At 37.0% G+C, this 13,982-nt stretch overlaps 3 protein-coding genes across 7 annotated transcripts; 1 reads left to right on the top strand and 2 right to left on the bottom strand.

The window, feature by feature from the left end:
- Positions 1–2,109: 2,109 nt before the first annotated feature.
- Positions 2,110–4,462, top strand: LOC121769524. Its single transcript, XM_042166358.1, has 2 exons — positions 2,110–3,032; positions 4,126–4,462. The coding sequence occupies exon 1, from the start codon at positions 2,188–2,190 to the stop codon at positions 3,022–3,024; it is 837 nt and encodes a 278-aa protein (XP_042022292.1). The 5' UTR covers positions 2,110–2,187; the 3' UTR covers positions 3,025–3,032; positions 4,126–4,462.
- Positions 4,463–5,473: 1,011 nt separating this feature from the next.
- On the bottom strand, positions 5,474–10,636 carry LOC121767171. 5 transcript variants are annotated; one of them, XM_042163379.1, is made up of 5 exons: positions 10,505–10,521; positions 10,318–10,426; positions 8,722–9,793; positions 6,092–6,166; positions 5,474–5,762 (listed from the first exon to the last, which is right to left on the bottom strand). In XM_042163379.1, exons 3-5 carry the CDS (start codon positions 9,598–9,600, stop codon positions 5,646–5,648), a joined length of 1,071 nt encoding a protein of 356 aa, XP_042019313.1. In that variant the 5' UTR covers positions 9,601–9,793; positions 10,318–10,426; positions 10,505–10,521; the 3' UTR covers positions 5,474–5,645. The 5 variants fall into 5 exon arrangements, with proteins under 5 accessions (XP_042019313.1, XP_042019312.1, XP_042019315.1 ...); XM_042163378.1 differs by lacking the exon at positions 10,318–10,426 and having other exon boundaries at positions 10,505–10,636; XM_042163381.1 differs by lacking the exon at positions 10,318–10,426 and having other exon boundaries at positions 8,722–9,719; positions 10,505–10,626.
- Positions 10,637–11,708: 1,072 nt separating this feature from the next.
- LOC121769466 lies at positions 11,709–13,596 on the bottom strand. The gene is made up of 6 exons (XM_042166275.1): positions 13,496–13,596; positions 13,273–13,401; positions 12,831–12,904; positions 12,612–12,691; positions 12,170–12,321; positions 11,709–11,932 (listed from the first exon to the last, which is right to left on the bottom strand). The coding sequence occupies exons 1-6, from the start codon at positions 13,497–13,499 to the stop codon at positions 11,814–11,816; spliced, it is 558 nt and encodes a 185-aa protein (XP_042022209.1). The 5' UTR covers positions 13,500–13,596; the 3' UTR covers positions 11,709–11,813.
- Positions 13,597–13,982: the final 386 nt, after the last annotated feature.

Genomic DNA, 13,982 nt, shown 5'->3' with positions numbered 1-13,982 from the left:
AAGCAAGACAAAACTTGGAAGTGGGAAATACTCCTTCCGTCCCATAGAAATAGACCATTTGGAATCGGCGCGAGTTTTAATGCATAATTAGTAAAGTAAGAGAGAATGTGGAAAAGTAGTTAGAATTGTGTAGTAGATAGTGAGACCCATAAATAATAAAGTAAAAAGAAGGAGAAAATGGTTGTCATTAATGGAGTAAAAATATTATGTGGGAAGAAGTAGTTATCATATACACAACCACGCAACTAATATCGTGGGTCGACATCCAACCAAGATTAAGAAAGCATGAAGACAACATACTCATCACACTCCCTACTCACAATATTGTATATAAATTAAATCAAGCAAGATAATTAAATCGTGGCATAATATATGGGAGTGAAAGGCAGCACCCTGAGAAGGCCAGCGGTGATATTTGGCAGCAGGAGGCCTCGAGGGTACATTCCGGTGGCGGTGGGAGTGGACGAGGAGACGAAGAGGTTCATGGTCCACACAAGAGCTTTGTCGAATGCGGAGTTCTTGCAGTTTCTGCGCATGTCGGCGGAGGAATATGGATTCTGCAACCAAGGTATTCTGAGGATTCAGTATGATGCCAAAGCCTTTGAAGAATGGCTCACAACAACTGCCAAACATAGGGATTTTAGGATTCAGCCCACCATCACCTAGCTAATGGAGTACTATTATCTTGTATATATATATATATGTATACTTGTTCTTGTTGTGTATTGATTGTTTATTGAAAATTGAAAGAAGATGCAAGAAACTCATTTGTTGATCTTGGTTTAGAGTCAATTTTGTTTGTTAGTAAAACAAAGAGTTCCTCTAACTGTGTTGAGTTGGAATGTTTGAGTGAGGCTAACACCAAAGGTTGTTTTTTGTGGCAGCTGAAGGAAGGATTGTTGATTTAGTTTAATTACAAAATTTGGCACCTGATTTCTTGAAAGAATGTTTTGGACAGAGAGCAATCATGCTGCAATTTTATCACTCGACAGGGAGATCAGGCTGTGGTGGCATGTTGCTTTTTTAGATGGGCAAGAAATGAAGAAAAAAATGAGTGGTGCATCATTGATAATATCAAGTTTAGCAGCCTGGTTACAGCAGGGAAATAGGGAATCTTGCAGAAAGTTTGATTCTTTTTTATGTTCATATGGTCAGAAATTTCCCATGATTAAGATGGAGATGGGAAAATCTTTTCACACGTAAACCACCATTACATATAGAGCTGGCAAAAAAATGAACCCGACACAGGTCCAACAAGTAAGATTTTCTAGGACGGCTTAGCCCACCTAGGACAAGGAAGTTAAGCCAGGTATGGTGTTATCAAAATACTCCACAATAAAGGAGTACTCCATGAATTTAGGGGCTATTGCTTAAAACAAGGTAAAAACAAATAAACTCTAATCTTGTGGTCATGTCGAAATATGAAGTAACCAGTAAAATCCAAGTGACTTTATCAATAAAAGATGGAAGTGATAAGTCCATGTATCACAAAAGTTATAATGTTGTATGTCGTTCAAGACACCAACCACCTACCTATCCCAAAAGATGAAGCATACAACTACCAGTCCATTGCATCTCCTCCGCCTTCACGTCCTCTCATTCCATTGATCATTGCGCCTAACGGAATTTTCCCGCAAGAATTCTCTTGAGTTCACTAACCTAAATCGTGGCAGCTTGCTCTTTCGATTTATAAACTTCCGGCAGAGAAAATCAAGACTTATACATCAGTTTCATAGAATTGTAGAAGACAACCAACACCTATAACTTTTTCTCAGTTGGACACTTCCATTTCATTCTAATCAAAAAATTCAAAATATATATCTCAAATAGCTTAGTATCCCAATTTTGAGAATCAAGCTAATCGAGATATTTATTTCAAATTTTCAAGAACGAAATACGACATCGTTTCAGTGGTCCGACGCTCATCCCCACGGCGTGCCAAGTCAGATTATTCTCCCAATTTTAGGCAAATGGATTTTTAAATCTAGAAAGCCACACTTGGACATAGTGTGAATGACACATTCTTAAATCTTAATTAACCGAAATATTAGCCCAAAATTTCCCACAAAAAGATTTTTTTTTTAAAAAGACAAAAAAGGTTTGGTGGAAGAACGCATCATATACAATCGACAATCAGAATCCAACCTCACTTCCTGTCCCTCCCTCTCTGTCTCTCACTACAACGCCATGTTACCACTCAAGCTCGTCCGCTCCCTAGTCTCCGGCGATGACGTCACCGCCAATCCCCTCTTCCTCTGCAATCTCGAGCAAGAGAGCGACGATCCCACCTCCACAAGAAAGAAAACCCCACTAATGCTCTTCCTCCCCAATCAAGAATTGATTAGAGACACATACCGATTGGCCTCCATCGCCAGAGCCCTCGGAATGGATCTCCAACCCAACCCCTCCCTCTCCCACATCATCTTCTCATGGCCGCCACCACCGCCTCAATCATCCACGCCCTCTTCATCTTCCTCGTCCAATTCGCCTCACTCATGGGCTTCCGCCTCGTCTCCGCTGTCGTATTCGTGGTCGCTGCCGGACGGCGGGGTGCCGCTGCCCTTCCCCTCCTTCGCCACCGCGTCCCTCTCCCACCTCCGCCTCTTCGTCGGCCTCTCCAGGGGCTACTTCAAGCTGGCCTTCTTAAAGAGCGGCTGCGCCCCTCTTGAAAAAATCGAGTCTTTGAGCAATAACAACTGGCATTGCACCTCGCTCTCGCTCTTCGCGTCGGGCACGGGGGAGCGAGTGGAGTCCATGGAGGGATTTTCGAGGGCGTTGCTTGGGAAGGGGTGGGCCCTTTTCAAGACTAATTGCGGCGGGGAGAGGGATTTCCGGGATTCTGTGGAGAGGGAATTGTATTTGTATAGGAAGTCGGATGCGAGTAGGATCTGTGGGAATGGGGATTTGAGGGAATGCAGTAGGGCTAGGGAGCTGAGGCTGCCGGCATTGGATTTCAGCAATGCGCCGTTGAGGGTTTTGCAGTACATTCTTCTCATCACTGATGATGTCTTCTACCTTGCCTAGCTATTCAAGTGAGAATCCATTTTTCCATTTCATGCCTATTCTTGTTCAGTTTGTGTTATCTCTATATGTTTCCTAGTATTGGGGATTAACCTAGATACATTAAAATAGATCTATTGTTTGATTAGTATCGGAAGGCAGGATTATAGAAGTATATCCAATCATGAATATTGTCAATCTTGTATAGTAAAAAAGTCCCCCTTAGTGGTGTGTGATGTCTTTCTTGATTCTTATTGGTATGGTAAAAATTTAGGTTGTTGCAACTAAATAGGCTTTAAGCCTTGAATTCAGATGGACGTGTGCCTTAATAGGCATTTGCGAGTTACTACGACGCTGACAATGCATTCAAAGGTACTAATAATTGGATTGTTGCAGCAGAGGGTGCTTAAATGAGCCTTATATTGAGGTGATATAGGATTTGATTAATTTAGGGATCCTTGAATATGGATATGCTCGTAGATATTAGGTTCTAGGTATTTATTCTAGTAGTAGTGGAAGGACATGAATGCACGATAGGTTGGTGATAGGATTGGATCTGCATTTAACAAAGTCATAAATTCTGTTTAATGATTCTATCAGTAAGTATTAGTGATGGATCTACTAATTATAGCTCAATTGATGTGTCGTTGTAATGGCTACCACATTTTAGGGGTGGTTGTACACTTAGTAGAAAATCATATCCTTGTAATGCTCTCCTTTGCAAACCCAGTCAAGATATTGTTATCAGTTTGGAACTTTGCCAATGGAATAAACATACAGAGAGTGCAAGCAAGCTGCAGTTCTGTCTGATCAATCCATTCATGCCAAATATATTTAGAGAAACATCTTGATTGTGTTAACTATCTTTAAAAAACGTACTAGTAGTTATAGCTCTATCATGAGCACTAAGTATCTTAAATAAACTAGTATAAAGATTTTAATGTATATCGGTATTATCATGTAAGGTTCTGGTTGCACTGAAGTTTGTTGATGTTAATTAACTTTTGATGCTGCCCAACTCTAGAGCTTCTGTTTTGGTGGTTACATGGTTGTCCGAGTAACTTAAGCGCGTATGAAGTAATCGGTCCCTAATATTCATTTTCTTTCTTCTTGGCAACATACCAGTTGTTTATTGATGGTCTTCCATTTACCTCGGCATGGTAATGACAAGCAAACCAACATGGCCGATCATTCTGAAGTGACGACTCATGATTCGAAGGCAAAGAGTTAATAGCATCATGTACGGGAAAGATATGCGCTCTTTCAAGCTGTTTCTACTGCACACTGTAAATACTGGTATAACAGGTATGGCGATATATAACCTGTGTAATGGAATTTGAGGGTATAGTTATCACTTAAAGTCATATTTTAATCAAGTTGTATACTTGGGTAAAGCTTTATATTATGCTGTAACATCCGATAATAAGTTGTTTATATATATATATATTTCATTGTTATCTTACTTCATTCTACTTATAAGCTAGCACATTGTTTCATTTATTTTTGGTTTGATTACATCTAATGCAAATATGCAATTGATCATTATACATTATTTAGTTCATAGTTTATGGGGGTGTGATCAATTGCTAACTCATCCCTTAATTGCTAACTACAACTAATTTAACACTATAAGATTTGAAAGACTTAATGGTCTATAAATTGCCACATGTGAATTCGTTTTTTTATTTTTTTAATATTAAAAATTCTAAATTTAGGATTTCAGATCAAAATGTCAACACATTGAATTGAATATATCAACACCATATTTTGAATATGTCAACACAGTTTCATATTGACATTTTGCATGTATTAAGTTGACATATTTTGTTAATTATATTGAGATTATCTGCGTGACAAAAAATACGAAAAATTCATAAAAAAAATCGGATTTTGATCTCGAAACATATGCAATTGAGATCTCGTTGGAATCCTTATTAAATTATCTTTAATTTGATATATGTTGTGTGTAAAAATAATTTAAATTAAGATAGTTATAATCATTTAAAGTTTAGAGATATTTTTCAAAAGATAGTTACAACTAATTTGTTGTAAATTGACCTTAATACTTTTATTGACGTTTTTTATTGATAATATTGACATTCCGAGTTGATGATGTAAGCCCTTGATTTTAATATCTAATGACTATTATTAAATTTTAGTTAGCAATTAAATATTAAGTTAGCAATATAACACATATCACTCGCCTTATGTCTTATGGAGTAGTTCAAAAACTAAAACTACATGTAAAGTGCATGTAATTAGAAAACAATTTTATTAGTACAATGTTGTTCCAACTGACTAGACGCACCAACTTTGTATGAATATATAGATCAATTTTTTGTACCGAGATTAAAATTCATGGTCTAAGTTGTAATTGTAAACCAAATATATAATGAACACCTTATCTCTTTCCTCAGATTGCCCTGTTGTACAAAGGAAAGGATTACAAAAAAAGGATCACAAATCAACAAACTTTTTAACAAAATCTTCATAAAAAACATGGTTTTACTGTAAATTACTATTGCATCCTCAAATGATTTTGGGGAAGCAAACAAATTACAATAGAAGAATCATAATAACAGATTGCAGTAGCTACATAAGATGAAAATAGACAAAAAACATATATTCACCAGTGAAGCAAAGCCTCATGTGGCATGAGAGCCATGTGTTCGTGATGCCCATATCCCAAACACGAGAAACCAGAATACAAACAAGATTGCCCAGTAACGAGCAGGCCCGTACTTGATTCTTGTTAGAACAAACTGCAAACACAGGGGGATACATTCATCAGCCCAGATATCAAATCAAACACAGACAGGTGGAGTTGATTGTTTCCCCACTACACTTACAAGGTGGGGTGTTTTGTTAAAATGTTGAAGTTCAGGAATTTGTTGCTACTTTTGCCTTTAAATATCCAGTGTTAGGTGAACAAATGTTCTAATTACATATCACGATTCAATTTATCCTATGAAAACTCCTAGCTTTTATCACAAATAAGATAAGGGTAATCTTGTATCTAAGATTGCTTAAAATTATGATAATGTTTATCTATTTCTGATAGAAATATCAACTAAAAAGGAACTGAACTTACAAATCGGAAGAAAACTACAACAGTCAATGCACAGACTCCTCCAAGAAGAATATGCAGGCCACTTTTGGCAGTTTTCTGCAGTAGAAGGCACAAATTTCAATTAATTCCATGCAAGAATATAAAAGTAACTAATTTATAAAAAAACATTATCCACAATGCTCAATCCAAAAAGTGGCAAGATCAATAGCTCGGCCGCATGCTTAAACTTGTCACGGCAATTAAGAAAAAAAAATACTCCCTCCGTCCCGCACTACTCGCACTTATTTCCTTTTTGGGCGTCCCAAGTTACTTGCACTCTTTCCATTTTTAGTAAAAAATTTCACCTACAGCCGTCATTTTTGACTTTCCTATACACTCATTCCTTAATCTCCGAGCCGAAAAGGAAATGAGCGAGTAGCCCGGGACGGAGGGAGTAGTATACATGAGATAAAGCATGAGCATATCTGGTCAACGAGAATTATCTAGTAGTCCTTTTATATAGTTTGGTGTAACGATACTTTTTAGCCATTAACTATGGTCCCTGGCTCTGTTGGCCTGCTTTCCCATTCTTCAGTCCAAAAGGTCAGGGTAGCACATACGAGATGGATGTGCAGAGGAAGAGATCTGGAATGCGGTCACCGAATCTTAAACTTAAGAAGATAAATCAAACTAGCAGATAAATATTGAACTCCAAGCATTCGTCCGAAAAGGGAACATAGATTAGAATAGGTCTTGTGCTTTATGGGGAAAGCTCTATTGAACAACTTGTGAATGCAAGTCATATGTTGGTTATCTATCCTGGTAAACTGACTCGAGGTGTAATCAATTCACTCAGTACATGGTGGAATATAAGGAGTTCTTCTTAGCATGGGGAACAGGACCAGCCTAGGCTGGTTGGCTACAGTGAACTCAAAGTTGTTATTGAGGTTTGAGTCATAACGGCTACAGTAAACTCACAGTTGTTATCAATAAGAAACAAGCCTAGGCTGGTTGGCTACAGTGAACTCAAAGTTGTTATTGAGGCTTGAGTCATAACGGCTACAGTGAACTCACAGTTGTTATCAATAAGAAACAAATACAGGACTTATGTCGAACCATTGTACTCCAACATTCCAATAATTTGCAAGGGAAAATGAAAATAAAAGGTAAGACTACTGGGACTGGGCTAGGCATGCACACGGTTCAAAAACCGCCGGTTCCGGTTCGGAACAGACGGTTCACGGTTCAAAAAAATCATGAACCTGAACCGGCCCGCCAAGGGTTTAGGCGGTTCCGGTTCAAAAAACTGCCTGTTTCCTACCAAAACCACCGGTTCCGGGCCGGTTCGGCGGTTCAGTTTTGTTTTTTTTTTTGCATTTTCTTCTTTATTTATCTATGGAATGTGCGTAAATAAAATTCAAAAAACCACGAAGAAAATTATTTTATTGATATAAATTTAAACGAGGCTACAAGTTACAACAACTACAAATCACTAAAGACTTGAAGTCTTAAACAATAAATTTAAATATTGGTTACTTTTTTAATCGTCTATTTTTATCATTCTTATACAAATTATATTAATTGTTTCTTTTTTACACATTTTAATCAATACATTGAGAAAAATGAGTAACATACCTACATTTAAATCCAATTATTTGAACATGTCCACATTCTATAAATATATAAATTATGAGCAACATGCCACATTCAAATTTAATTACACTATTATAACTAAACTATTCTAGTTGATGCTATTATTAACTATAAATTTGTTTTAGAAAAGGAATTATGACAAAAATAAATATAAAAATAGTAAATAATAAAATGTAAAAAATAAAGAAAGTTTTGTCTTCTACATTGGAAAAAGATTAATGAATGATCTAAACATATAGTTATAAAAGAAAATACTTCAACATATTCTGTCATACATCGAAAGTGAAACATAAAATATTCAAGGATGTCTTTATAAAAGAGAAACAACCAAGAATGGTTTCTTAGAATTCAGAGGCCCAACAAATAAATATGAGATATTATGAAATTTTTGTATTTATTTTTTTTGTGAAAATTAAATTTTAAATATAAAAATTAATTTTTATAAATAATAAATAATTTTTTATTTTTATTTGAAATTTTTATAAATAATAAATAATTTTTCATTTTTATTTGAACCGGCGGTTCCGGTGTCTGAAAATCGTGAACCTGAACCAAACCGTCCGAACTGCCGAACCGTCCGGCGGTTCGAACCGCCGCCGCCGGTTCTGGTTCCGGATTATGAACCGGTTCGGTTCGATTTGTGCATGCCTAGACTGGGCTATTCTAATCTCTATTTTCTAACAGAAATAAACTATCATGAGTCCAGAAGCAGAAAAAGCTTTTCCCTTTTCGTAAAAAGAACAAAGAAGAAAGAAGCTTTCCCTTAGCATCAAAATCAGTCATAAGCTCCTTTCTGCTTCTCGTAATTGTAAGATGTACCCGTGTCACGATCAAAAACTATCTGAGTTCTATGCTACTACACATGTCACGTGCTTAAACTCAAGATTTATCAAGCACTATCTAAATTATAATGCTACGACAAGCAGAATAAAATTCCATACCAAGGCAAACTAAAAGTATACTATTGAAAAGGAAAGGGGAAAAGGTGTGTGCAGCCAGGAAAATGTATGGTCCAATACCTTTCCCACATGCGGGGCGAGAAGCCAAGCAAGAGTAACAGTCAGCAGACCTGTAGCGAGCAGGATCCCAGTACTCTCTACAGCCCATTTTGTAGCAGTATTTTCGACAGGGGGAACCTCTTCCAAGACAGTATTTGAAGCTGAAGGTTGCTCACTGACCACATGAGAAACAGTGATTGAGTTGTTGTTATGTGGATTAAACCACAATGAAATTTCACTTAACCTCTGCCTTCGAATTGCAGCAACAGCATCAGGATCCACACCATAATTTGTTTGGGGTGTTGCAGGATTAGGTTCTCCATTGACAGTTCTTTCTCTCAACGATTCATACTCTTTTAAAGAACCTAATATCCTTTTGTAATCTTCAGGTCTAATATTCTTCGTAATAGATCCACATATTTCACAAACAGTTGATCCATGGCTGATAAACCACTTAAGGGCACAAGCATAATGTGCTAATGCAAGATCGTTTTTGCAAGCACAGCCAAGCTCGAATAACCTGTCCTGGCTGTCATCAAGACCTAGCTCTACATCAGCTGTACAGAGAAAAACCTCCCCAGTTGGACTAATAAACTCAACTACCTCAGATCTTTTAAATACTGAATTATTTTCAATATTCCCTGAGATGACTTTCAAATTAGACTTAACCTCCTCTTTCCCATTTGTAAGATCACATACTGGTGGAGAAATACCCAAGAATCCCAGGGCAATATTCCCCATTCTATCCGGTTCCAAGCATTGACAAACACGACAAGTTGCTGAGCCAGCTTCCTTGTCTACATTAAGACATGGTCCATCAGTTTTTGGTTCTTCATCCTCGGTAGATGAGAGAATGTTTTTACTTACTATACCCGTTTGATTGGACCTTTCTTTCTCCATATATTTGCACAAAAATACACTGTGTTTTTGATGATAGTGTATCAGTGCTATCTTTCAACCAAAAATATCCATCAGTTAACTCCTTCGTCAGATATATCTTTCAAATGGTGAGCACGATTCTGGCAGAACAAAGTTCCAAAGGAATCTCATAACCATACAGCTAATATCACTTCCTAAAAGACAGCTAAATGAGCTACACAAAGATGGAAAAAAAGGACTAAATGAGTTAAGGTAAATAATATGCAGTTTAAAAAAACGAGAATAAATCAGTTCTTCGCTTATTGGATTCATCCATATTCAATATGTATATTATAATTCCTAGAATTTATGAAGACCAAGAATTTATTGATGCCAGCTAAACTTCCTTTTAAAGCGGCTGATTGAGCTCTTGAAAGCAAATCAAATGTTTCCTAAACAAATATAGTGATTTTAATTCCACACTAGAAAACGAAAAAAAAAAGATGAAAAACAAAATTGTTGGGGCAATATAATGTACTTGTGCGTCGTTTCAATTTCCCAATCCATCATGATTAGTGTAACAATTCCTCACATAGAGAGAATTATTTATACAAATAACTGAAAATTATGTAAAATCTCAACATCAATGGGAAAAAAGGAGATGCCCACTAGAGTTTCGGGGTGAGATGAACTTTACTGATAGATACAAATTTATACAAATTTAACAGTCGATAAGGCGAGAAGAGTAGCACAATTTACAGTGGTAAAGCCCTCCAAATCAAATGCAGCAAAGCAAAGAGCATACATCGGAAACAAGATAAAATCTTGTACTAGAAATCATAATGAAGCAGAGCACATGATGCTCTATCTGTTCAAGTAAAACAGTTTAAAGCAAATTAAACGACGACGATTGAAATCAAAGATTGGAAGAGAATAGGAAACAAACCTCCGGTAATTAGGAAAGCGAATTGTGTGAATATAATTTGGTGGGTGGCCAACAATATCGCTCTCTCACTCTCTATTTCTACAGTAACAATAGTAAGAACTGATGAGAGAAATGCCTTTTTAGTAGTTGTTGGTTATTGCATCCACATCCTTCACCTTTTGTGCTCTTTTGTTTAGGCCCCTTATAATTTTCAATATAATTTCGTTTTATCTTCGATTGCTTTATTTACCAGCTTCTTTTAATTACTTGTCCTTTAATCATAAGATTTTTTTTTAATTTATATTTTTAACTTTTTTTGCTTTAGTCTATGAGCTTATCCTGTTTAGTTGGCCTACATAAAGATTCTTCTACGCATTTTTTCAGCATAAAATCATCGAAAAATGTACTCCTACCTTTTTATCTGTGTAGAAGTAGTAGAAGTATTTATTAGAGCATTAGCACTGGTGCGGATGTCCCGGCAGACATCCCGCGGACATCCCAAAAACACCTTCTGCCACGTCATACGCACATTCCACTGCGGATGCTACGTCATACGAATATCCCACTGCACAGTGGCGGACATCCCCAAGGACATCCCGACGGACTTCCCATAATAAAAAAAAATTAATGCAATAATTGAGACGGACGTCCGTGGGAGTCAACGCAATGGCGGACGTCCGCACGGACGTCGCTACGGATATCCGCGGAACGCCGCGGAACTCCGGTGTCCGCAGCGGATGTCCGTATCCGTGCCTCCCTTGCACAATGGAGGACGTCCCGCTCGGACTTTGGCACGCCAGTCGGAATTCCGCCAGGACGGGCGCCATTGCTGATGCGCTTAGGATGTACACAACACTTTTTATATGGAAGTGCAAACCACTTGGAGTGGTGCACTATCTGATACGAGGCTTGGAGAGGGGTATGCGTGCTTAGGAGAGGGTCGGATTGGTGGGGTTGACGAAATGATTTTCTTTTTTAATTTAATTATTGAACTTTATAAGCACAATCACACCTAGATAGAAGTTATTTTTAATATTCAGACGTTATTCTTGAACTTTATAAGCACAATCACACCTAGATAGAAGTTATTTTTAATATTCAGAAAATTAAAATTTTGATTAGGACTTGTTATTTTCATAACTATTAATGAAGTAATGTTGTTATTTAATTTTTGCAAAGTGGATGATAATTTCAAAAAATTTAAAATTTAAAAAAAATTGTGGAGTAGAGGTATGTGGAGCGGTATGAGATTGAATAAACAACATAACATTATGGAACTATCACACTTCTAAATTAAAGAAAAACATAATAGTAGGCTAACTTAGAACTATCACAATTCTGTGTCTGCACATACAGCAACATTAGGAGGCGCAGCTCTTTTCTCGCTACGCTCGTATTCAGCGTCTGCTTCAAAATTCAATCCTGCTATGGTCATGCGGCCGATGTTGACTGCATTCGAGGTTTTCATGTTAGTTGTTACGAAGAGTGAAGAAAGATGCACAAGATCAGAAAAAAAAAAGAAAAACATGATGCATTTGAACAAAAACATGAGTGACACAGTGGGCTATTGTCCATGAATGTAAACAGATTAATGATTACCTTACATGCTCAATTTTGCAATATGAAATAAATGGATATAACCAATGAGCTCTCAAGATAAAACATAAGTATAGTAGTAGTAATTACCAACAGCATCCATCCCAACTAACTTGGGCATGAATTTTCTGAGATGGTCCTCAGCTGCTTCATCAGATTTCAACGTTTCGCATTCAAAATGCACTGTAATTTTGTGCTTCGCGTGCTTCTCTTCAACCATACCCACCACATCCTTCTGCCACCTATTACCGTGCCACAAATTCTTTAAGGCAATCTGAAAAGGCCGATAATGCAAATAACCATATTTTGCAGAAGCTTAGAATGCATCCATGTAACGAGGAGAGCACAAGGACGTGCATAACATCTGCATATCTTATGTTAACATGTTCGTTTACAAATAATATCCACAGTTTGGTTTGGCGAGCCAATAAAGGCGTTACTGACAGGAAAAAGGCAATCATCGGACCTCAGGGCAACAACTACTTGGAACATTTACTACTTTGGGAAGAATTCAGATTTGTCTAAGGCGTACCCGTGAGCATGATCCGGGGTACATATCTTGGCAGCATCATGTCCTCTGCACTCCACTACGAGAGTTCTTTCTTTCTTACTCTAGTTATAGAGTTACACCGATAGATAACAATTAGACCATGAGTTACTTCAGTCGAGTCATGTCAGCAAAAACGAGATATGAAGAAGTCGAGGGAGGGAAACAACAAAAGTAAACAAGAGACAATAAAATGGCACTAACATCAAAATCTGTTACAGTCAGCTTGATCAAGCGGTAATCCTCACCCCGGCTGCACTCTCTTTCACACTCCAGTTCTAGAAACAAGATAAGTTATAACCAAGCAATACATATTCCATTTGCAATAAAATTGGGTAATAAACCAATACAAAATTTGAAATAAACCAATACAAAATTTGAAATGATGTGTTGCTATCAAAGGTAAATTCTGCACAAGTTCAAAATTGACACAGAACTATCAGTCTCTTTCTTCACTGCATACCTTTCAAGTACCAGAATTACAAATTAGGTCTTCTGCACAAGTTCAAGAACACAAATCCAAGACCTAATTTGCTAAAACCAGAATTACATGAATAATTACAAATCAAAGCAAGCTAGAAAGAAGACAATCATAATTGTGGAAATGCAATAGATTGCGATGCTTGCATTGAAGAGTAGAAGTTACCAATTCCGTGGAGACCATAGCAAATGGATTTTGGGAGCTGAATAAAATGGCCAGAAATAGAGCCACTCGGCAAAAGGGCTAATGATGCAACTCCCTCCATAACCTTTTCATCCTTCTTTTCTCCTCTTTCTGCACCAACACCAGATTAGGTTTCGATTAATGAATCATCAAAAGATCGCATGTTTCCCCTTTAGAATTCTCCAGAAATTGCACAGGGACGTACCCATTTCTCTAGTTTCTGCTCTCCTGATTCTGGGCTTCTGTCACCAAATTCTGAGGGTTTCAATTTTCATAATGTTTTGGGTGCTTATTATTGAATCTTTTTATTCTTTGAGTGATATAAAATATATTTAATGCCTAATTAGTTTTTTATAAAATATATTACTCCCTCCGTCCCACAAAGTTAGTCTCATTTTACTATTTTCGTCCGTCTTATAAAGTTGGTCCCACTTAAAATCTTACTAATAATAGACATTAATTACATTCCTCAATCTCCTCAATGTAGGACTCTTATTTCACTACACACCTCCATTTAATATAAAGTTAAATAATTTCTTATAATCCACACCTGGTCAAACTGGGACAAACTTTGTGGGATGAAGGGAGTACCGACACAAATTGGATCCACTCTAATTCGCATGTTTTTTCAACGAGAATTAAGGATTCATGTTTTTAATTATTAAGTATATGTCTAGAAAAATTGTGACCTT

The sequence above is a fragment of the Salvia splendens genome, chromosome 15, assembly GCF_004379255.2.
Source record: "Salvia splendens isolate huo1 chromosome 15, SspV2, whole genome shotgun sequence".
Lineage (NCBI taxonomy): Eukaryota > Viridiplantae > Streptophyta > Magnoliopsida > Lamiales > Lamiaceae > Salvia > Salvia splendens.
The sequence above is the reverse complement of the archived record's forward strand: the minus strand, read 5'-3'. Positions and strand labels throughout refer to the sequence as shown.